Source organism: Paroedura picta, chromosome 10 (assembly GCF_049243985.1).
Source record: "Paroedura picta isolate Pp20150507F chromosome 10, Ppicta_v3.0, whole genome shotgun sequence".
Classification (NCBI taxonomy): Eukaryota; Metazoa; Chordata; class Lepidosauria; order Squamata; family Gekkonidae; genus Paroedura; species Paroedura picta.
In genome coordinates, this window is record NC_135378.1 from 82,714,134 (window position 1) to 82,736,657 (window position 22,524).

The window sequence follows — 22,524 nt, forward strand, 5'->3', positions numbered from 1 at the left end:
AGTGTAGTCCATGAACATCTGGAGGACCACAGGTTGACTACCGCTGCTCTAGGGCATGAGACCCCACTGAGGTCCCTCCCCGCCCCCAATCCCGCCTCCCCCAGGCCTGTCTCCGAAGTCTCCAGGAATTCCCCAGCCGGGCGTTGGCAACCCTCGGCCTGACGGTCACGCGGCGTCGCCTCCTCCCGCACGAACTACGCCGCCCATAAGCCTTTGCGCCAAGGGTCCTTAGCGCGTCGCCTCCCTTCCCCGTAGCGACTCCGCCCCTAAAGTCTGCCCTAAGCAGCGCCTGATCCCCTGGCCTTACGCCAGCGCGCCTTTCCCGCAGGCTTCGCTTTGGGCGACTAAATTTCGGCGCCGGCGCGGTGGAGGGGGGCGGTCCCAGGGCTGCTGGGCCGAGGCCCCCGTGTCATTGGCCAAGGGCCGCCGGCGCCGGGGGAGCCGCCACGATGTCCCGCTGCGGGAGCCTCGGCCGCCTCCTCGTTCTCCGTGAGTGGCGGCGGCGGCGCCCCCCTGGCGGGGTAGGCCTTGGCGCGGGACCCCGGGACGCCCACGGGGGGGGGAAGAGGGAGGGGACTCTCCCCTCGGCGATGCCATCCTCCAGGGGAGGCCGGGGGATCCCCCGGAACTCCCGCTCGCCTCCAGGCGACGGAGACATCCCCCCTGGGAAGAAGGCTGCTTGGGAGGGGGGGCAACACAGCATTATGCTCCTCTGAGGTCTCCCCCTGCCCCAAATCCCACCCGCTTCTGACTACCCCTAAAGTCTCCAGGGATTTCCCGACCCAGAGTTGGCAACCCTATAGCTCGCTCGTGGGAAAGGTGAATGGGGCAGCTGAGGTCCTCTGGCTTCAGAGAAGGCCTGCCGGACTCGCTTGGTTTGCTTAGAGGACTTCTCGGTTGCCTTTCCAGAGATTAGGGTTGCCAGCCTCCAGGAGGGACCTGGGGATCCCCCGGAATTGCAGCTCATCTCCATATTAAAGAAATCAGTCCCCCTGGAGAAAGGGGCTGCTTGGGAGGGTGGGCTCCACAGCATTATGCCCCACTGAGGTCCCTGCTCTCAGCTCCACCCCAGAGCTTCCAGGCGTTTCCCAACTCCGTTGGCAGCCCTCCATGCCAGCCTCCAGGTGGGACCTGGGGATCCCCCAGAATTGCAGCTCCTTCCTAGACTACAGAGATCTGTCCCCCTGGAGAAGAAGGCTGCTTGAGAGGGAGGACGTTGTATTGTTGTACCATATTCCCCAGGCTCTACCACCAAATTTCCAGGAGTTTCCTGACCTTGAGCTGGCAACCCTACCCCTACACTGGTGGCTTGTGGGTGGGCGGTCTGTAAACCTAATAATATTAGTAATTACTTGTTGGGTGTGCGATTTTATTTTTTGGCTTTTAACTTAAAGTGTTTTTTTTAAAACCGTGACTGTAAATTGCCTTGAGCCTCAAGGAAATATGTGATAAAGATTGTTTAATGCAGATCAAAACATCCAAATGGGGTGTTTGTGTTAAGCAAAGTGCATAGAAACAGCATGAAGCCACCCTGGAGCATCCAGGCTTGAGGCAAGCAGATCATAAAATTGTGGTTTAAAAAGGGTCAGCTGAAACAAGCCCTGTTGCAATCGGTCAAGCTCCTTTTGCAGTTGATTTACATAGAGTTTGTTTTGTCTACTACTTCACTACTTTGAAATAAAAGCTGTTTTTTTTTTCTTTGCACAAACTTGGAGTAGCTCAGCATGGGATCTCAAACTCAGTGACATGATAGCTGGAGAGAATCCCATTTAAACCAGCTGGAGTGAAACCTTACTCTAAAAATCAGAGGGCTTTCATGGGCAGCTGAGGGTCCTCTGGCTGCAGAGTAGGCCTGTCTGACTCACTTGGCTTGCTTAGAGCAGGGGCAGTCAACCTGTGGTCCTCCAGATGTCCATGGATTACAGTTCCCATGAGCCCCTGCCAGCGTTTGCTGGCATTTACTGGCAGGGGCTCATGGGAATTGTAGTCCATGAATATCTGGAGGACCACAGGTTGACTACCCTTGGCTTAGAGGACTTTTCGGTCACATAGAGTTTAAAAAATTCAGTTCATTTAAAGTGGTCACAAGACTGTTGACTTGAACAGTGGGCTTTGTTTCGCTGTGATCTTGTGCAGAATCAAGCGAAGGTTGCAATACATTTATAGCATTCCACAGAATCGTATTTCAGGACAACTCCCCTCCCTTTCCCCTGGTATTGCGGCAGTGAATTCCATAAGTCAATTGTGATTGTTGGAACCTCCTCTGTTCTGTCCTGAATTTTTGCCAGTTCTAGAGGAGAACTCTGAGTTCGAGTGTTGCGGCAATGGGGCCATGCATTCTCTTTCTCCACTCTTTTAATATTGTGGCCATATCTGCCCTTCCAGCACTTCAGGTTCTGTTTTTCTGGGTTGGCAGCCACGCCTTCTCTGCAAGGAGAAAGTTTCTCAGGCAATTTTTTCCCCCTTAGCATGACACGAAGCTGCGATAGGCACAAGAATTTCAGGACCCACCTTCATGCAAGGAGAAAGGCAGGATATACGTTCTGTAAATTCAATAAGAGACGGGCGGGGACAGCTTTCCTGCAGGATAGCAGGCAAGGTAATAGGGGAGGTCCTTTATCTGGGTAGCTCAGGTTAGCCCAATCTCGTCAGATCTTGGAAACTGAGAAGGGTCAGCCCTGGTTAGTGCCTGGGATGGGAGACAACCAAGGAAGTCCGGGGTCACTGCATAGAGGCAGGCAATGGCAAAACCACCTGGTCCAGGCTCTATCCCGATCTCATCTGATCTTGCAAGCTAAACAAGGTCAGCCTGCTTAGAAGAAGAAGGATATTCTTTATACCCTGCTTAGAAGAAGGACATTCTTTATATCCTGCTTAGAAGAAGAAGAGTATTGTTTATACCTTGCTTAGAAGAATGAGCATATTCTTTATACCCTGCTTAGAAGAAGGGTATTTTTATACCCTGCTTTTCCCTACCCGAAAGAGTCCCAAGGCGGCTTCCGATCACCTTCTCTTCCTCTCCCCTGTGAGGCAGAGGGGGCTGAGAGAGCTCTGAGAGAACTGAAGGGAGAAAGGGGGATGCAAATAACAACAATAACAAAATAAGAATCCCGAGCAGACATTTCCGAGTGAACCCCAGCTTTGTGTGCGACGCACATGGATCAATCAGTGCTTGTCTCCCTCCCACCCCTCTTTCCACAATGAGCCTGAGGTTCTTCAGACGGCAGCTGAAGTTCCATACGGCAACCGCGGAGTGTGGGAACGTACGGCAGCTCTCGACACAAGCCAGAAGCAAAACGTTCCCACGTCCAGAGCTTTCCGTGGCAACCGAATTCTCAGGAGACATCTGTTGCTCAGAGCTGGAAGTGTATCGTTGTAGCCCTGCTGAGCTCATAGGACCCTGGAGTGGGAAGGGGTCATCCAGGCCATCTAGACCAGGGGTAGTCAAACTGTGGCCCTCCAGATGTCCATGGACTACAATTCCCAGGAGCCCCCTGCCAGCGAATGCTGGCAGGGGGCTCCTGGGAATTGTAGTCCATGGACATCTGGAGGGCCGCAGTTTGACTACCCCTGATCTAGACTGACCCCCTGGCCAATGCAGGATCAGCGTAGAGCCCCCATGAGGCCTGATCTTCTTACACCCCCAGATTGGAAGCCAGAGTTGCAACAGATATGTGCCCCTTCCTGGTTTGCAGAAAACAGACATTTTCATGCTTGTGTCTTGGAGAAAGGGTGAGTCACAGCTGGGGGCCAGACTGACCTTGTTCTGTACTGAGCCAACACTCCTCCCCCCCCCCCAATGCAAAATACTCAAAAGGACTCAAATTCCTTTGCATTCCTCACCCCCCCCCCCCTTCCTTGCATCTTTGTTCTTTGTCTTTTAGCACCGGGAGCCTCGGAGTGTGAGGATTATTTCTGCAAACAGAGGTGTTGCTAGTGCTGGTTTATGGGCTATGCGGCTTGTACCCTTGGACCCTGCCAGAAGGCTTAGATTGGAAGCATGCACGCACAGCAGCGCGCACATGCAAGCAGGCAGTGTGCTGTAGAAAAGTGCCCTACGAAAACTCCCCCCCCCCAACCCTGCAGCTTGTGGCAAGCATAACCATTACCCGCCTTGAGGAGAAGTAACTCTGGTTAACTTTGTTAAAATTTCTGCAAAGAACCTTAAAATTCCTGCCAGTGGCCACCAAGAATCCTGCTAGCCAGCGAGGTTGTAGTAGTTAAGAGTGGCAGCTTCTAATCTGTCCAGCCGGCTTTGATTCCCTGCTCCTCCACATGCTGTCAGCTGGGTGACTCCGGGCTAGTCACAGTCCCGTTAGAGCTGTTCTCTCGGAGCTCTCTCAGCCTCATCTACCTCAAGGGATGTCTGTTGTGGCCACAGGAAGGGAAGGCAATTGTATAAGATGCTTTGAGACTCCTTCTGGCATTGAAAAGCGGGGTATAACAGTCAACTCTTCTTCTAGTTTTGTAGTATATTTCACCCTGGGCTGAAGGTCTGAAATCTGTGACTTTCTTCACAAGCGTGCCTGTTTTGAGTTCCTTCAATTTTATAACCCGCTTATCTCCTCTGGGGACACCCAAAGCAAATGCTGTTGTTAGCCTTTCCTCCGTTTCCTCCTCACAACAACCCTGCGAGGTAGATTAGGCTGAGAGCATGGAACTGGCCAAGGGTCACTCAGTGAGCTTCTGCAGCAGAGTCGGGATTTGAACCTAGGTCTCCCAGATCCCTAATCCAGCGCTCTAACTCCTAAAGAGCATCGGCTCTGTTATACTGCCTTAGCACCCTTACGCTCATATGTAAGGCCTGTTAAGCCATGGCAACTCCACGAAGAGGCGTTCAGGGCCAGTGGGAAGCAGAGCAGATTGGCTGTTCATCGCCATCCTCTGCAGAGTCTTCCTTGGTGGTCTCTCTCCCAAGTTATGACCCTGCTTAACTCCTGAAATCAGATGAGATGGGGCTGTATCACCTTCCCTCCCCTAAGCGCAGGGGTGGGCAAACTGTGGCCCTCCAGATTTCCATGGACTACAATTCTCATGAGCCCCTACCAGCATTCCGATAAAAGGCGAAAATGCAGCAAGGTGGGAGTTTTTTGCAATACGAAAAGAAAATGTGTCGTTCAGACATTCCCTGCCTCGGGCGTTCTTTATGGGTCTAAAACCGTATTTGGATATCAAGCTAAAGTTTGTGCCATAGATCTGGGCAACCCTGTATTGTATTGTTCTCGTGGGTGTCAGAGTGTTAGCTGTGGAGGATTTTAGTCAGATGTAAGCAATAAGTGAGCCTCTTGTAGTGCAGAGTGGTAAGGCAGCAGACATGCAGTCTGAAAGCTCTGCCCATGAGGCTGGGAGTTCGATCCCAGCAGCCGGCTCAAGGCTGACTCAGCCTTCCATCCTTCCGAGGTCGGTCAAATGAGTACCCAGCTTGCTGGGGGTAAACGGTAATGACTGGGGAAGGCAAACCACCCCGTATTGAGTCTGCCATGAAAACGCTAGAGGGCGTCACCCCAAGGGTCAGACATGACCCGGTGCTTGCACAGGGGATACCTTTACCTTTAAGCAATAAGCAGATGTTTTATTACACATTGTGTCTGTCTAAACTCCACTGCAGGACGATTGCTAGCTAATGCTGCAGACTGTTTTGCACAGAAATTTCCCCAGAAAGCTGGCAGAGGGGCAGGGTTTCCCGGGAAGAATTTTGAATGGGAATATTTCCCAAAAATGTTTGGATTAAAATCTAAATCTCTTCTTATTGACTCATGTTATTCATATCCTGCTTACAATTGTGACTTACAATTGTCCCCCTGTCCCGTATTTTCTCCTCACAGCAGCCCTCCGAGGGAGGCTAGTCTAAGCGTGTGGGAGTGGCTCAGCTTCCAAAACCTTAGTGGGTCAGCTTAGGTGTCCACCAAGAAGCAAGTGAAGCCGCCATTCTGGCTTCTCAAGGGAAGGCCTTTCACAATTAGGATTTTGAGTGTCCTGCATGGAGCCGGGGGTTGGACTAGATGACCCATGAGTTCCCTTCCAACTCTATGATTCTATGATCCTAATTCAGGGGCCTCCACAAAAAATCTCCTGTTCCTGGCCAAGAGCAAGATTTAGTTAGCCAAATGCAAAGCCTGGGGCGGAGGGGGGTGGGGGAAGACGGAGGATACGGTTCCCAAATCAAAGCTGGGAACTTTGGGGATGGAGCCCGGGGAGAATGGGGACCTCCGTGGGGGACATTGTCACAGAATCCCCCTGCCCAAGCACCCTTTTTCTCCAGGGGAACTGAGCTCTGCAGTTTGGAAATGAGCTGAAATTCTAGGGGGTCCCCAGGCCCCACCTGGAGGTTGGCATCCCTAGCGCTCCCCGAGATGGGCAGATTGCAAACCAGAAAGGGCCGTGAAGCGCAAAGCCGGATGCTTGAGTTTCGAGTCGCAGCACTGCTGCCCACATCTAGCAGGGCTATGACACAACTCTGTCTCTCTTCACAACCTTTCCCCTCCCTTGGCCAGCTGCCACCACGCCAGGTGCTTCTTCTCGTCTCTTGGAGGGAGGAACACGCCCCACGTGACCAGGCTGGGCTGAGTGGGACGAGGCCCCGATCCCACTCCTGTGGAAGAATCCAGTTGTTTACTCCCCCTCCTGTAGTCCTCTGCGTTTCCTTGAGAGTAATGGGTCTGCTGAGGACCAGGAGAAGGGGAGGATTGGGGTGGCACCTTGGCAGGAGTCGTCCGGAAGCAGAGATGGAATTCGGCAAAGCTTTGGCAGCTCTGAGAAAAGAAACGCAAAACTGTGCCCTGCCTAGAAAATTGGAATATAGGCAGTGTTTGCCCCAGTGCTTCCCCAAGTGGCCCAGTTTTTTAAAAAAATTGCACAGTATTTAAAAGTAAATATATAGGGGAAGGGGAAATGAACAAGAGGGGGAGTGTTAGTTTTCTCTGTAGCCGTGTTTCTAAACCGTGGTTCTATTGCACTAAACGTTAAGAAAAAGAAGGAAGAAATTAATTTTGCTTGAGAAGTACAGAACCTTTCCTCCGGTGTCCCCACAGTATCAGTTAAGGGGGGAATGCTGTTTAAATCACGTGTAGAACGGTAGTGGCTAAATATCAGGGAAAAATTCCTCACTGTCAGAGTAGTTCAGCAGTGGAATGGGCTGCCTAAGGAGGTGATGAGCCCCCCCTCATTGGTAGACTTTAGATTTATACGATTGATAGGATTACCCCGCCTGGCAACGTTAACATGGGCTGCTTTAGGGTGCATTGAGCCGGAGGTTGGACTAGATGACCTCTATACACCCTTCCTATTCTAGGATTCCTCTTCCCTTCCTTCCCTTCTTTGTGCTAAGTCGCTGCCAACTTACAGCCCCCTTGCAGGTTGCTCAAGGTGGAGAGATGTTCAGAAGGGGCTTGCCTGCCTCTGCGTAGCTTCCTTGGAGGTCTCCCAGCTAAATATTAAAACGGGGCTGACCCGGCTTCGTTTCCGAGTTCTGATGAGATGAGCAGGCTAGCCTTTCTAAAGGACTCTCTTTTATAAGGTTGCTGTCCTCGAACATTCTGTCCCACAAGGGTAGCAGTCTAGCTTGAAGCCTGGGAGACCTTCCTACCTCTTTGGATCAACAATTTCCCCAAGGCAGGGACCATAACAAAAAACGCACACATACAAGAGTCTTTTGCAGTCTTTTAACGCATTTGCAGGATACCTTTCTATCACAGCTCAGAGGTGTAACTTTAGCAGGAGATCACGTGCTATAGTGGTTGCTGTTTGTAGCATGCCACTTCAGCTGTCGAGTACACCTGGACATTCTTACTCCAGCCTCGTGCCGTTGGCAAAATTGGGGCGCAGCCATGGCAGAAATGCAAAGAGAGTTTGACATTCGTTCTCTCCTCTCTCTTGTTCTCCTTCTAGTTCAGAAGAATGGAGTGCGGCATTGTTCCTACGCAGCCACGCGGAAAAACCTTTACATCACAAAAGACACCAAGGTCATCTGTCAAGGTTTTACCGGCAAACAGGTAGGTGGTCGGGCAAACGGGTAGGTGTTCGGCTTTACAAAACCCCTGAGACTTCTTCAGGAGTTTGTCAAGCAGACCTGGCTGAGAAGAAATTTCTTTTTACAGGCTGTTTTTACTACCCGAAGGAGTCTCCAAGCAGCTTGCAATTGCCTTCTCTTCCTCTCTCCACAACAGGCACCTTGTGGGGTAGGTGGGGCTGAGAGAGCTCTGACAGAACTGTGACTGGCCCCCAAGGTCACCTGGCTGGCTGCATGTGGAGGAGGAGGATTGGGAAACCAGACCCAGTTCTCCAGATTAGAGGCTGCCACTGTTCACCATGACACCAAGAGAAGGGCCTTCTTGGGTGGGCTTCCTTAAAGGGCGACAGCTGAGATTTGTCCACTGGACATTAAGATAAGCTGTGTTTCTGGTTCCAGCTGGGACTTGGGACGGTTTACACAGAGCTACAGGCCATCTGGCTCAGAACAATGGTCTAGAGCAGAGGTAGTCAACCTGTGGTCCTCCAGATGTTCATGGACTACAGTTCCCATGAACATCTGGAGGACCCCAGATTGACTACCCCTGGGCTAGAGGGTTGGTGTTGTGGTTAATAGCAGCAGCCTTTAATCTGGAGAACCAGGTTTGATGCCCCACTCCTCCTCCGCTTGCAGCCAGCTTGCTGACTTTGGGACACTCCCAGTTCCCTCAGGGCTCTCTCAGCCTCATCAACCTCACAGATTGCCTTTTGTGGGGAGTGGAAAGGAAAGGTGATTGGAAGCCACTTTGAGACTCCTTCAGGTAGTTGCTTCCTGGATCAAGCGAACCCCTTTTGTGTCTTCCTCTTTTCTTACCTCCTTCGGCTAATCCTAGCCTTTCCCAGCTCGCCTGTGTTTCCTTGTTGGGAATCAGCCAATGGGGCTGAAAAGTGTGATCAAGACACTAACAGGACACTGGATAGGAGCCGTAGTTCAGTGGACGTTTAAGCCTCAGGGTGGGCTGGAGGCAGCTCTCGTTCCCTGTCCTGCACGGACCACTCCTCCCATCTGTACCGCAGATGGTGCCTTCTAATAATAGCCTCTCATTCCGCACTCGGAGTGTTATTCCATCGAGGACGACTGGCGTGCGAATACTAATTCGGTGGTCACCAGGAAATATGCGTATGCTGCTGATTGGCTAATTTAGCGACTTTCATTCACGCCAAAAACGCAGAATGGATCGTTGGTGTGTGGCGTTCAGGGCCGAGAAATTACAATCCAATTTGGGCTGTACTCTGGTAGATTGTGAACCAGGGGTTCCGCAGTTAATGGGTTTCTCCTGTTGTCAAAAAATGAGAAATGCCTATTAAAGAGCCATTAATGCACGGAATTCGCTGGCACAGGAAGTGCTGTAAACACGGGTTCATGAGGGGACAGGATAATCGTATGGGACAGAGTTTCTGTGCGTGGCTGTCAGCCACAAGGTATAGATGGAATACAGAGTCTGGGGCAGTGATGCTCTGTATTCTTGGGGTTGGGGGGCACAGTGGGAGGGCTTCTGGAGTTCTGGCCTTGCTGGTGGGGCCTCCTGGGTTTTGGCCACTGAGACACAGAGTGTTGGATTGGTTGGGCCACTGGCCTGATCCAACAGGGCTTCCCTCCCGTTCTTAATGCCAGCCACGAAACCTTGCTTGTTCATGTTCTCCTTTGCTCTCCCTTTGTCCGTCTCTCGCAGGGCACCTTTCACAGCCAGCAAGCGCTTGAGTACGGCACCAACCTAGTGGGAGGAATTTCTCCGGGCAAAGGGGGCAAAACTCACTTGGGCCTCCCCGTCTTTAACTCAGTGAAAGAGGTAATGGTGTACCACTCCTGTGAAATGGAGCGATGGGGAAGGGAAATTAAGACTTGAAGTGAGAGAATCCTGCCAGTGGGGAAAGGAAAATGATTTTCACAGACTCCCTCTTCCATATTTTCTGTGTGCCTCCCATCACACCTTCTTAAGATGCCCTACTTCTTGAGGGAAGGATTTCAGTGGGGCAGTGTAGTGGAGTGACCTTGGACTCACCCCAGTTCCCTTAGAGCTGTTATCACAGAGCAGTTTTGTCAGAGCTCTCTCTGCCTCACAAGCCAGTCCGTTGTTGGGAGAGGAAGCGAAGGTGATCGTAAGTCGCTTTGAGACTCCTTTTAGTAAAGAAAAGTGAGTTATAAAGACCAACTCTTCTTTATTTATAGCATTCATTTCTATGCTACCTTTCCACCAGACCTGGTCCCTAAGGGAGAAACATGGAACATTCCATTCCACAAGTATTCCTACAGTCCGTTATTACTTATTAAAACAGTTTATATCCCACTTTCCCTTCTGGTTCAATAAAACGTTAAAAGCGTTTCCCATTAAAACCAAAACAAAGCAACAAATCTCAACTCTCTCCAACTCCTTAAAAGCCACTTGCCTTCCAAACCCTCTCAAAAGCCCTGGCAGAACAGGCAGGCCTTCCGATGCCTCCTGAAGATCATAGAAACATAGAATCATAGAGTTGGAAGGGGCCATACAGGCCATACAGGCCATCTAGTCCAACCCCCTGCTCGACGCAGATCTCCAAGGAGCGGATGTCCCCCTTCACCTCTTCAGGGAGCCGCAGAGCTGGAGCCGTGGTGGGACACAGATCCGGGTGGGGAACTGGTCAGCCACTTGGGAGACAGGATGCAGGACTAGATGGGCCACTGGTTTGGTCCAGCTGAGCTCTTCTGCCATTCCTACCTTGGCTTTCATGCCTTCTTCCGTGAGATGCGCTGCTGGCCTAGGTGGACCACCCATCTGACCCAGCCGACTCTTCCATTTTTAAGCAGATTCAGGTGGGACGCCAGGTTAGCATGAACATTTTAACCGGATTGTTTCCCCCCCCCTAACTTCTATCTTTGTTGCCCTGCAGGCCAAAGCCCGAACGGGGGCCACGGCCTCTGCAATATACGTGCCCCCTCCCTTCGCCGCTGCCGCCATCACCGAAGCCATCGATGCCGAAATCCCCTTGGTGGTTTGCATCACCGAAGGGATCCCCCAGCAGGACATGGTTCGAGTCAAGCACCGACTGCTTCGCCAGGACAAGACGCGGCTCGTCGGCCCAAACTGCCCGGGAGTCATCAACGTAAGGAGACTCAGGGGGACTGCTCTGGAGTCAGAGTCTCCAATGAGGGTGTCTCCCTCCCCTTTGAAGAATGGGCTTTGCAAAAAGCTATTTTGTCATTAGAGCCCCAAATCCAGATGGGTAGCTGTTTCATCTCTCTGTAGCGACTGAAAAGAGCCAGTGTCCATTAGCACCTTAAAGGCTAACAAAAGTGGTGGCAGCGTAGGAGCTTTCCTCCAGATATAGCAAGCACGTGAGTCCATCTGTCCTTATTTATTGGAGAGTGGAGGGATTTTGGGTGCCAAATGACAGCAGCAGAGAAGTGGCAATAGGAGGCATGATCGGATTAGGTGTGATATGCAGAGGGGATGAAGGCACGGAGAAGTCAGCCTTGGTAACGAGACAGGAAACCTAGATCTTGATTCAGCCCAGGAGGACGCATTGTCTTGAGCTTCATTATCAGTTGCAAGGATGCACGGGCAGAAGGGGAAGCAGAGGAACCAACTGGGTTAGTTCATAGAGGGAGATTCCTACAATTGCTAGATTCTTAACAGAAAGAAGCACTGTTTTATTTATTTAATTTGCTCAGTTGAGTGGGAGGGGCCAGGGTTAGGATTCACCCCAGCGAGTTTGCAGCAGAGGTGAGATTCGAACTTGAGGCTCCCCTCGGCCACCGTGTCGCACCAGATCCCCAGATTAGTAAGGCTCCCGGTCAGCAATATCACAGAAGCTTCTCTGACTGGCAGCTTGGCAGCCCTGATAAAGGCTGACCTTGAAAGTCCCTGGTAAGAGCTCAAGCGTCCTGCAGTGGTTGTGTTTGTTCTTGTGCAAAATGTGTCCCCTGCCTCTGTCCTTACAAGGGCCACCTGGGCGCCTGTACACACCTACAAAGTGGGCCCTGTGCATGCAGGAGCCACCCACGAAGGCTCTCTCAGGCTTCGGTGGCATTTTGGGGAATTGGGGCATGTGGCCAAACAGCTCTGCAAGTACCATGCAAAGTACAGTGGTTCACAGGAGGCAGGCAGAGGTTTCCAGGCAGGGAAATCTCACTGGGGAGAAAAGGTTGCATAATGTTCCCATGATCAGGCTCTCATACTGTTCTGTGCTCCTTGATATCTCCAGCGAAATCCGATCAAATCTGAGGGGTCTGTCTTGTTTGTTTTCTTTCCAGCCTGGAGAATGTAAAATCGGCATCATGCCTGGCCACATTCACAAGAAAGGCAGAATCGGTAAGACCTCGTCGATGGCTTTGGCGTCTCTTGAAAGTCACATTTCTCCCAACCGTACGTTTGGCGAAGTCCGCTGCTGGCTTCCACCAGCAACTGCATTCACGGACGAGTACTACGGCCGGTGAAAGACAAAATGATTACACAAGGAAAGGCTGTATTGTGCCAGCGATGGCTGTCCCACGAACACCATGTGCCCTGATTTGCATAGCCCACAGAAGCCCAATCCCACAACTTGAAAGCTAAGCAGACCCTGGCTCGTCGTTGGATGGGAGACCTCCAAGGGTTTGGGTGGCAGTTCCTCCTGGGAACACTAGGGGGCATCATGGCACAGAGACAGGCAATGGCAAAGCAGCCCACCTCTGAACGCCCCTTGCCTGGCTGCTGGATAATCTTTGGATCTCACCTCTATACTAGTCACGCCATACGAGAAATAAATAACATGAACACATGGAGCGACATAGAATCATAGAATCATAGAGTTGGAAGGGGCCATACAGGCCATCTAGTCCAACCCCCTGCTCAACGCAGGATCAGCCCAAAGCATCCTAAAGCATCCAAGAAAAGTGTGTATCCAACCTTTGCTTGAAGACTGCCAGTGAGGGGGAGCTCACCACCTCCTTAGGCAGCCTATTCCACTGTTGAACTACTCTGATTGTGAAAAACTTTTTCCTGATATCTAGCCTATATCGTTGTACTTGAAGTTTAAACCCATTACTGCGTGTCCTCTCCTCTGCAGCCAACAGAAACAGCATCCTGCCCTCCTCCAAGTGACAACCTTTCAAATACTTAAAGAGTGCTATCATGTCCCCTGTCAACCTCCTTTTCTCCAGGCTGAACATTCCCAAGTCCCTCAACCTATCTTCATAGGGCTTGGTCCCTTGGCCCCAGATCATCTTCGTCAAAGATGATACCCAAGCAGATCCCTGGTCCCTAACGATCGGTATTATTTACTGAGTGTCAGTGGATCTCCAGGGTCTCAAGCAGAGGTCTCACGCACCTGATCCTTTTAGCTGGGGGTGGCGGGGATTGAACCTGGGGCCTTCTGCATGCCAAGCACATTACCACTTGAGCCATGGCCCTGCTGCTTTCCTGGTATTCGCAGGCTTCAGCAGACGCCTCAGGGGTAAGAGGCAGCCAAGACTCCTGATGAAGTCCTGCCAGCACAGTGTTGTGGGTAAAAGAGTGAGGGACTCTAATCTGGAGAACTGGGTTTATAGCCCTCGGGGCATCTGAACTGAGACCTATGAAGACCAACTGGCCACTTACGTTTATTGCAACCTTTTCTCCCCCCTCCTCCCTCTGCCTTCCAGGTATCGTATCTAGATCTGGCACTTTGACGTATGAAGCTGTTCATCAGACCACTCAAGTAGGACTGGGGCAATCGTTTTGCGTTGGTAGGTTTCTCGGCCGGATTCTCCCTTGATGTAATAGCAGGCCAGCTCGGCTGCATGAGGGTGATCACAATGCGGTGGTGTGTTTGGGAACGGCAGCCTCTGATCCGGAGAACCGGGTTTGATTCCCCACTCCTCCTCCACGTGCAGCCAACTGGGTGACCTTGGGCCAGTCTCAGTTCTCTTTGAGCTCTCTCATCCCCGCCTACCTCACAGGGGTCTGTGGTTGGAAGAGGAAGGATTTGTAAGCTGCATTGGGCAAGCTTTCTCAACCAGGTTCTCATGAAACCCTGGGGTTTCTTGACAGCTCTGGAAGGGTTTCCCAAATGGGTACGAGTTAATTCATTTTTTATATATTTTTTAAAAATGTTAAACATTAAGTGATATGCCCATATAGAGACATGTTGGCCCCCTTCCCCTTCCCAAAATGACCCATGGCGGGCCTGGAGGGGTGCGGTTGCAGCTGTGGCTAATACATCCTATTGAAAAAGCTGCACTGCCAATCAAATCTCCAGTGGCCAATCAGAAGCCTTGCTGGGCAAAAGCCCCAGTTGGTCCCACCCACTTTCTGAAAGCGCATGGCAGGCCCCAGAAAAGGTGGTGGGTGTCATGTTGAGCATGCCTGGACCAAAGACCTTATTAGCTGTGAAGGGTTTGTCTTTTATACCTCGCAGCCAATCACGAACTTCTTGTCCTGTGACTCCTCCTCCCTAAAGGTGGGGCTGGATTTGTCATCATGGCTGTTTTTTTAATCCCTTCAGGAATCGGAGGAGACCCGTTCAACGGGACGAATTTCATCGACTGCCTGGAGGTCTACCTGAAGGACCCAAATACTGACGGCATCATCCTGATAGGCGAGATCGGGGGGAACGCCGAAGAAGACGCCGCTGAGTTCCTTAAGCAAAACAACTCTGTAAGTGAAACGGATTCGAAAAGAATATTTCCTATAAATGTTTTATCCTCGACAAGGGAAGCATAACCAGTTTGATTCCACGTTCCTCCACATGCAGCTGGCTGGGTGACATGGGCTATCCCCAGTTCTCTTAGGGCTGTGCTTGCAGAGCAGTTCTGCCAGAGCTCTCTCAGCCTCAAGCATCCAGGAGAAATATCTGTCCAGCCAATGCTTGAAGACAGCCAGTGAGGGAGAGCTCCCCACCTCCTTAGATAGCCCATCCCACTGCTGAACTCCCCTTGACTGTGAGGAACATTTTGCAAATCAGCTAGTATCTACAATTAAAACCCATTATTACAAGTCTCTCTGCCCTCTTCTAAGGGACAGCCTTTCAAATACTTGGAGAGAGCAACCTCCTGTTCTCCAGGCAGAACATTCCCGAGTCCTTCAGCCTTCCCTCGTAGGGCTTTGTCTCCAGGTCTTCATCCCTTCTCTCCACTCACTTCCACACCCAAATGCTTCGCCCCCACCCCTTTGAAGCCAGGCTGCCAGAACTGCCCGCAGGTCTTCCTCCCCCCCCCCATGTATCACATCGTCTTTCTTCACAGGGGCCAAACGCCAAGCCGGTCGTCTCATTCATTGCCGGAATCACCGCTCCCCCCGGCAGGAGGATGGGGCACGCCGGGGCCATCATCGCTGGTGGGAAAGGGGGAGCGAAAGAGAAAATTGCTGCCCTGCAGAATGCCGGTGTCGTCGTCAGCATGTCTCCTGCTCAGCTCGGCTCCACTATGTACAAGGTGGGACAAGCAGATCTTGCAAGCCTGGGGGAAACGGCACTGTTTGCAAACGACAGACTAGAATCGGGGTCCTCCATGGCTGCCACTAGCACCTTTCGTCAAGTCCACTGATCAGACCAGGGGTCCATCTAGTTCAGCCTCCTGTCTCACACAGGGGCCAGCCAGTTCCTCTGGAGGGCCAACAACAGGGCAGAGAGGCCGAGGCCTTCCTAAGAACATCAGAAGAGCCATGCTAGATCAGACTAGGGGTCCATCTAGTCCAGCCTCCTCTCTCACACAGGGGCCAACCAGTTCCTCTGGAAAGCCAGCAAAAGGGCAGAGAGGCCGAGGCCTTCCTAAGAATATCAGAAGAGCCCTGCTGGGTCAGACCAGGGGTCCACCTAGTTCAGCATCCTGTCTCACACAGGGGCCAACCAGCTCCAAGCAGCCAGAGGGCTGCGAGATCAAGGTGTCCCCCTGATGTTGCCTCCTGGCTCTGGGATGCAGAAAAGAGCCCTGCTGGATCAGACCAATTGTCCACCTAGTCCAGCATCACTTAGTGGCCAACCTGGCTTCTCTGTGACGCTGGAACGTCTGGTTTTCATTGTCCGATCTGGCCAAAAGTCCACTATGGCCTCAAGAGGGATGGCGTCAGGGGCTGGGCAGGCAGACATGAAGGAGGGGATTTTGAGAAGGAGAAAAGTCTGAGCATAACGTGGGGAGAACAGAATCTTCCACTCTCAGGCTTCTGTACAGAGGGGCCCTTTATTCAGGCCCGCACTAGGAAAGGAAACATCCACTAGGAATTCTCCTGGGGTTCTGACGGAGAGGAGCGTCTCGATTGTCACAAACCGTTCTTTCCTTTTCCTCCCCAAGGAGTTCGAGAAGAGGAAAATGCTATGAAGGGGGGGGCCCGTCGGATCGTGCCGTCCCCGAAAGTCCCGCACAGCCCGCCGCCCTCCATGCCTCTCCGTCCTCATCGTAGGCTCATTTCTCTCTGCTTGAATCCAGCTGTCGCCGGTTTTCTGAATTCCGCTCCAAGGCCACGAGGTTTATTTCGGTGGCTCCTTTGTTCAGACACGATTGTACATCATAGAAAGCGAATAAATCTACCACTACACTTGATTTATTTGAAATCCTAGCGCTCACTGCTCGTTCCTGCTTGCTTTGTTTCGGTTTTTTTGTTGCTGTTGTTGTTGTTGATCGACTCCTTTGAAGGCTATCAAAAAATTGGCAGCTAAACCACCTGCAGAGATTCTGTGTGCTCACTGTTTGACCTGTCACTGCATTTTTCTTTTAAAAAAAAATTATTCATGGGTAGTTTTGAGGTGTTACCATAAGGTTTTTGTCCCCCACAAGCTAGCTGTGGGTTCTTTGCTCCTGGGGATGTTCAGTTTTACCTAAAATAAGTCCTGGATGTTATTGGGTCATGTGGCTCTCAGCCAAGTGGCCCAGTCTAGCTTGTTCTCATCAGATTTCGGAAGCTAAGCAAGGCACTCCACTCTGCGGGTACGAATTTGCTGGTTGTCCTGAGCCCCCAGAACATTCGCCTTGACCAGGGATTTTTCAGCCCTGGCCCCAACCTGGTGGAATGAGCTTGCAGAAGAGCTACAGGCCCTGTCAGATTTGTCAGCTCTTCCACCAGGCCTGTGTTTGAGGCCATGGCGAGGTCCCTGAGTTACCAACAAGGGGGATCCCTTAGCGTTGGTTAGAACAGGACCCTCGCTCCCAATGAGAGAGAGCTTTTGACTGCAAGTTGGACAGGGGGGCCGGGAGTTAGAACTCTCTGTATCTCCATCTTTTAATGTTTAATGTTTACGGGGGGGGGTTAGGGCAGGGGTAGTCGACCTGTGGTCCTCCAGATGTTCATGGACCACAATTCCCATGAGCCCCTGCCAGCGTTTGCTGGCAGGGGCTCATGGGAATTGTGGTCCATGGACATCTGGAGGACCACAGGTTGACTACCCCTGGATTAGGGGATGTCCTGCCTTTTATCGTTTTACTGCGAGTCAAATTGAGAGTGGCGGTATACAAATCTGAAAATAAATAAATAAAATAAGGGTTTGCCCCAGTTATTATTTGGGTGGGAGGTCACCAAGGAAATCCAGGGTCATTGCACAGAGGCAGGCAATAGCAAAACCAGCTCTGAACCTCTCTTGGTGCGCAAATTGCATGGGATTGCCATAGGTCCGCCAGGACCAGACGCCGTGTACCTCTGGCCAGTTGATCAGATCTGTAGGCCGTGGCGTGTATCCAACCACACTCTGCCTCTGATCAAGCAGCATTTCTGTTTGCAGAACAGATGGCAGCCGTTTCTGTCCTTCGTCCCTGGAAGGTCCCCGCTTGGCTTCTCCTTGTTGTTCCTCAGGGCGTGCTGACCTCCAGAACAAAATCTGAGGAGGGGGAGAAGACCCTGCTGTGAAAAGTCTGCTGGCAGCTGGGTGCACACCCCAATTCTGTACTTTTTTTGCCGTTCGAGCTAGATTGATCTAAATGGGTTGCTGCAGTGAAAAATCTCTTTTTTAAAAGGCAGGGTTTTGCACAGATTAAAAAAGAAAAGATGGGGTGGGGGGGGGGGAAGGAGAAAGCAAAGAACCGACATCTTAAAATCATTACATTAATTTTTGCATCTCCAGCCAACCAGATTGATTATAAACCATTAATGACACATCAAACTCCATCTAGGCCATTCCTTTCTTCATGTTAAAATTATTTCTACATTTGCTTTCTTTAATGGCCAAATACCCAAGAAATCCAATCATCCCCCCTCCCTTTCCTGCAAAAAGTCAATAAGAGGTTTCTAATTAGTCATAAAAGAACTTGTTTTTTTTTTTCTTTGACCAATGCCATGAATTCAGCTATTTCGGCTAATTCTAACAGCTTTACGATCCAGTCTTCTGTTGTAGGCAAGTTTGTAGTTTTCCAATTTTGAGCACATAAGAGGCTCGCAGCTGGATTTTACTGTGTGAAATGGTAAAACCCACCTGCAAACATTTGATAAAGTGGTTTTTATACCCCATTTTCACTGCCCAAAGGAGTCTCAAAGCAGCTTACATTCGCCTTCCCTTCCTCTCCCCACAACAGACACCCTGTGAAGTAGGTGAGAGCTCTGAGAGAAACTGCTCTATGAGAACAGCACTAACAGGACTGTGACTAGTCCAAGGTCGCCCAGCTGGCTGCATGTGCAAGAGCAGGGAATCAAACCTGGACAGCCAGACTAGGGGGGCGCTGCTTTTAACCACTACACCTAGCATGTGTGAAAGTAGGGCTCTTCTTATGTTCATATGTCCTTATGTGTTATAGGAGTTAAGAGCAATGATCTCATTCCCCACTCTTCCACATGAGGCCTATTGGGTGACCTTGGGCCAGCCCCAGTTCTCTCAGAACTCTCTCAGCCTCACCTACCTAACGAGGTTCCTGTTGTGGGGAGAGGAAAGAAAGGCGATTGTAAAGCACCTTGAGACACATGAGGCCTGCTGGGTGACCTTGTGCCTGTCCCAGTTCTCTCAGAGCTCTCTCAGCCCCACTTGCCTAACGAGATACCAGTTGGGAGAGGAAGTGAAGGCGGTTGTAGGCTGCCTTGAGTAGCGGAAAGTGAGGTATAAAAACCTACTCTTCTACTGCTGCTGTGTCGGTTTCTGTGTCGGTGTTTGGCAGCTGAGTTTAGTGCTGCCATACTGGGAAGATTTCTGCTGCGGCGGTTTTGTGGGGACCAGGTTTCTAGCCCTCAGGGATTCCGGTCTCATCAGCCAAGATGGACTTCCTCTTGTAAACCTTCTCTGCACAGCCGCGATTATTCGTCTTTTCTTTGTAGTTAAACCCAAACCCTGTTTTCTGCCGGGAAGGAAACGAGGCTGGGGGTTTACTTAATAGCTTTTGTAATCACTCTGGGAAATTGGTTATCTGATTTCGGTGACAAAAGGAAGCCAGGCAGCCGGAGACGGATTCATTTGTCCTCGGGAAAACTGTGGCAGTTACCAGCAACCGCCATTAGCAACTAGTCCTCTTTGCAGGCTAGAAAAAAATAGTTAAGTGGGTTATAAATTTCCTGTCAAAGAGGCGGGCAAAGTCAGTCAGGAACTAAGTTACAAAATGAGGCTGGCTGCCTTTGAGCTCGGTTTGGCCTCTCTGTCGACCATCTCTTGGAGCAGACGAGGTTCTCCAAGCTCCCAGTTTTCGGCATCAAATTATTTTGGGGGCAGTGGTCCCGAGGTGGTGCCTGTGATTTATTTATTTATTTATATATTTATAGGCCACTTCTGTTGCACCAGACATCTCGGGGCAGTTTACAATAGTGTATACTAAAACAGTATTCATATATAGTTCCCATAAAAACAAGAAATACATAAAAAATACAAGAGAGAGAGAATTACACTGCAGCATTAGTAATAACAGTAAAAGGAATGCCAAATCTCTGCATTTCGTGAGTGGTGAGTGGAGCTGGGTGGAGCTTTCTTTTGCAGATTTTTGGGGAAGGTGCCACCCGCAGGCCAAAGATCTTCATGGTGTGACAGGAGGTGAGCTGTGGCAGCCATTTTGCGGTTGTCTCCGCCCCCGGCGGCAGCCATGACACAAAAGCCATTTACAATTAGGTCTCTCACGCTAAGGGGCTTACAAACGCCCTTCTCTTCTGCCGCCCACAAGACGCATGCTGTGAGGCAGGTGCGGATGAGAGCTCTGAGAGAACTGGGAGAGCCGCTCAAAGAGAAGTCCCCAGTCCCCAAAGCCCCTCAGCTGGCTGCATGTGAAGGAGCGGGGAATCTGGAGAGATTAGAAGCTGCCACCCTTCACCCCTACGCCACGCTGGCTCTCAGGAGACAAGTGCTGGAAACAGCTTTAGTTCTGTTTCCTTGACAAAACTGGAATCCTCGCTCGCTTTCTCTGCCACGATCTCCAGCGTGTCTCATTTTCCGATCGCCATTTTGCTCCGTTTCTTTCATGCCGGTTGGAGGCCGGAGGAAAGGGGTGGCCCGGCCAAGTCCTACTTTCCATCGACTCAATTAGCCCCTGGCTTCGGCAGCCCAGAAACAATCCACTTGACAAAATGTCAGTGGAAAGCCATTTCCGATAACGACAGCGTGGAGGACCACCTCTTCATTATCTCCGCCGCGTGACTGAGCAAGGCGTGGGGGAAGCCAATGCTGAACGCACGCCAGGTCGTGGGGAATGGCTTCTCCCCCTGCCTCGCCTTGCCTCCGGTCAGGACAGATGGTGGGTCCCGTAGGCCTAAACACCGTGGAAATGGAGCAGCCCTGGAAGAGAATCGGCACATCTGTTAGCCTGGCCCGGTTGCTCCGTGCACCCCCGTCTCTCCCTGAAGCAACCGCCTTTGGCCCGGCATCTTCCCAAGGTCTTTGGTGATGCCGCTCCAAAAAACCCACCTCTCTCAGGAGCTTTGGTACCTGTGCCGCAGAGATAGGAAAGCATAAATCTGCCGGCTAATCCGTGCCAGAGCTTCGGTTCTGCGGCATCCGAGCCAGGATAGATAGCTGGCCTTACAGGATTCCGTCGCTTCGGAAAAGCAGAGTGAGAGAGAATATGAATAAGGACATTCCAGACGAAATGGGCTTGTAACCAGAGAACATCCAGGCAGATTCCTCTCCTGTGTTTTGGAGCTGTGATGGGGGGGCTGGTCCCCAGGTGAGAACTGCAGATTCCCTGGTTTATAGTTCGTTTCCAAGCGACAGGGATCAGTTCCCCTGGAGAAAGTGGCTGTTTTGGAGGGGAGGACTCCGTCACGTTAAACTCCACCGGGATCCCGCCTCGCCCCAAATCCCACCCACTCCTGGCCCCACCCCCAAAGTCTCCAGGGATTTCCTAACCCAGGGCTGGCAACCCTATGCTGCTGCTAAGCTCATTACTAAATTTGAGTCCTAAGATCCCATAGGTGCAAATGGACCTTTTAGGTCAACTAAGAGAGGCAGTGCAGTGTTGTGGTTAGAGTGGCAGCCTCACTTCTGGAGTCCGGGGTTCAATTCCCGACAAGCAGCTAGTTGGGTGACCGTATTTATTTAATTCTAAAAATTATTCAGACACCTTTCTTCCTTGTGGAGCTGAAGGTAGCTTACAGACAGATAAAGGGACAACAAAGGAAACAAGCAAAACACGTTAGGAACAAAATGCACAATCGCAACTCAAGGCTGTCTCTGAATTTGACCAAATGCAGAGATCAAAAGCCGGGGATGCATTTCCCTGTTCAGATTGTCCCGGAACTGTGGGGCTGCCACTGAAAAGGCCCTGTCTCTTGTACCTGCCAAATACGCTTCTTTGATTGATGGGCCAATCCGGAGGCCAATCTTCTTGGCTTTTCAGACTCTGTGTGTTGGAGGGAGGAGAAGAGCTCCAGATCTGGTGGTCACAAAGCGCCTGTGGTGCGGAGAGGAAGGGAAGGCGATTGACAGCCCCTTTGAGACACATGACGCTTGCTAGGTGACCGTGGGCCAGTCACAGTTCTGTCAGAGCTCTCCCATCTCCATCTGCCTCACCAGGCACCTGTTGTGGGGAGAGGACATGATGCTTGCTCAGTGACCGTGGGCCAATCACAGTTCTGTCAGAGCTCTCCCATCTCCATCTGTCTCACCAGGTGACTGTTGTGGGGAGAGGATTGGAAGCTCCTTTGAGATACATGATGCTTGCTCGGTGACCGTGGGCCAGTCACAGTTCTGTCAGAGCTCTCTCATTTTTACCTGCCTCACAAGGTGCCTATTGTGGGAGAGAAAGAGAAGGTGATTGTAAGGCACCTTGAGAAACATGACCCTGTTGGGTGACTCTGGGCCAGGCACAGTTCTGTCAGAGCTCCACCTACCTCTTGTGGGGAGAGGAAGTATAGGCTTTGAGACTCCTTTGGGTAGAGAAAAACTAGGTATAATAAATTCCTCTTCTGCTTCTTCTTGGCCTTGATGATGCCACCAGCCTCACTCTCCCATGGCCCCATCCGGAGACGCTGGCACAAGAGCCACACTCCGAAAACCCAGCCAGGGCTGAACTTTCTTTTGCGGCAGCCAGAGCTCCTCAGTCTGTGCATCGGTGTTTAATGACTTCATGGCCCGTTGCGGGCTGATAGGACAGGGCATTAGAATGATGCACCAGAAGTGACAGCAATAAGGGAACCGGCCCTCTGGCCATGCGCTCCCTACGCTGTGCCGCTCTGCCAGCATCCCTCTCTGGAT

The 22,524-nt window shown here is 51.3% G+C and overlaps 1 protein-coding gene across 1 annotated transcript; it reads left to right on the forward strand.

Moving 5' to 3' along the window:
• Nucleotides 1–343: 343 nt before the first annotated feature.
• Nucleotides 344–16,491, forward strand: SUCLG1 (succinate-CoA ligase GDP/ADP-forming subunit alpha). The gene is made up of 9 exons (XM_077301172.1): nt 344–489; nt 7,888–7,991; nt 9,681–9,797; nt 10,876–11,088; nt 12,239–12,296; nt 13,607–13,690; nt 14,449–14,600; nt 15,188–15,376; nt 16,232–16,491. Exons 1-9 carry the CDS (start codon nt 450–452, stop codon nt 16,256–16,258), a joined length of 984 nt encoding a protein of 327 aa, XP_077157287.1. The 5' UTR covers nt 344–449; the 3' UTR covers nt 16,259–16,491.
• Nucleotides 16,492–22,524: the final 6,033 nt, after the last annotated feature.

Excerpts from the sequence above, each read along its gene's own strand:
- SUCLG1 (XM_077301172.1), top strand. The coding sequence starts at position 450 with ATGTCCCGCTGCGGGAGCCTCGGCCGCCTCCTCGTTCTCC. Across the intron at positions 14,601-15,187 it reads TCCTTAAGCAAAACAACTCT|GGGCCAAACGCCAAGCCGGT; the intron begins GTAAGTGAAACG and ends CTTTCTTCACAG. Across the intron at positions 15,377-16,231 it reads TCGGCTCCACTATGTACAAG|GAGTTCGAGAAGAGGAAAAT; the intron begins GTGGGACAAGCA and ends TTCCTCCCCAAG.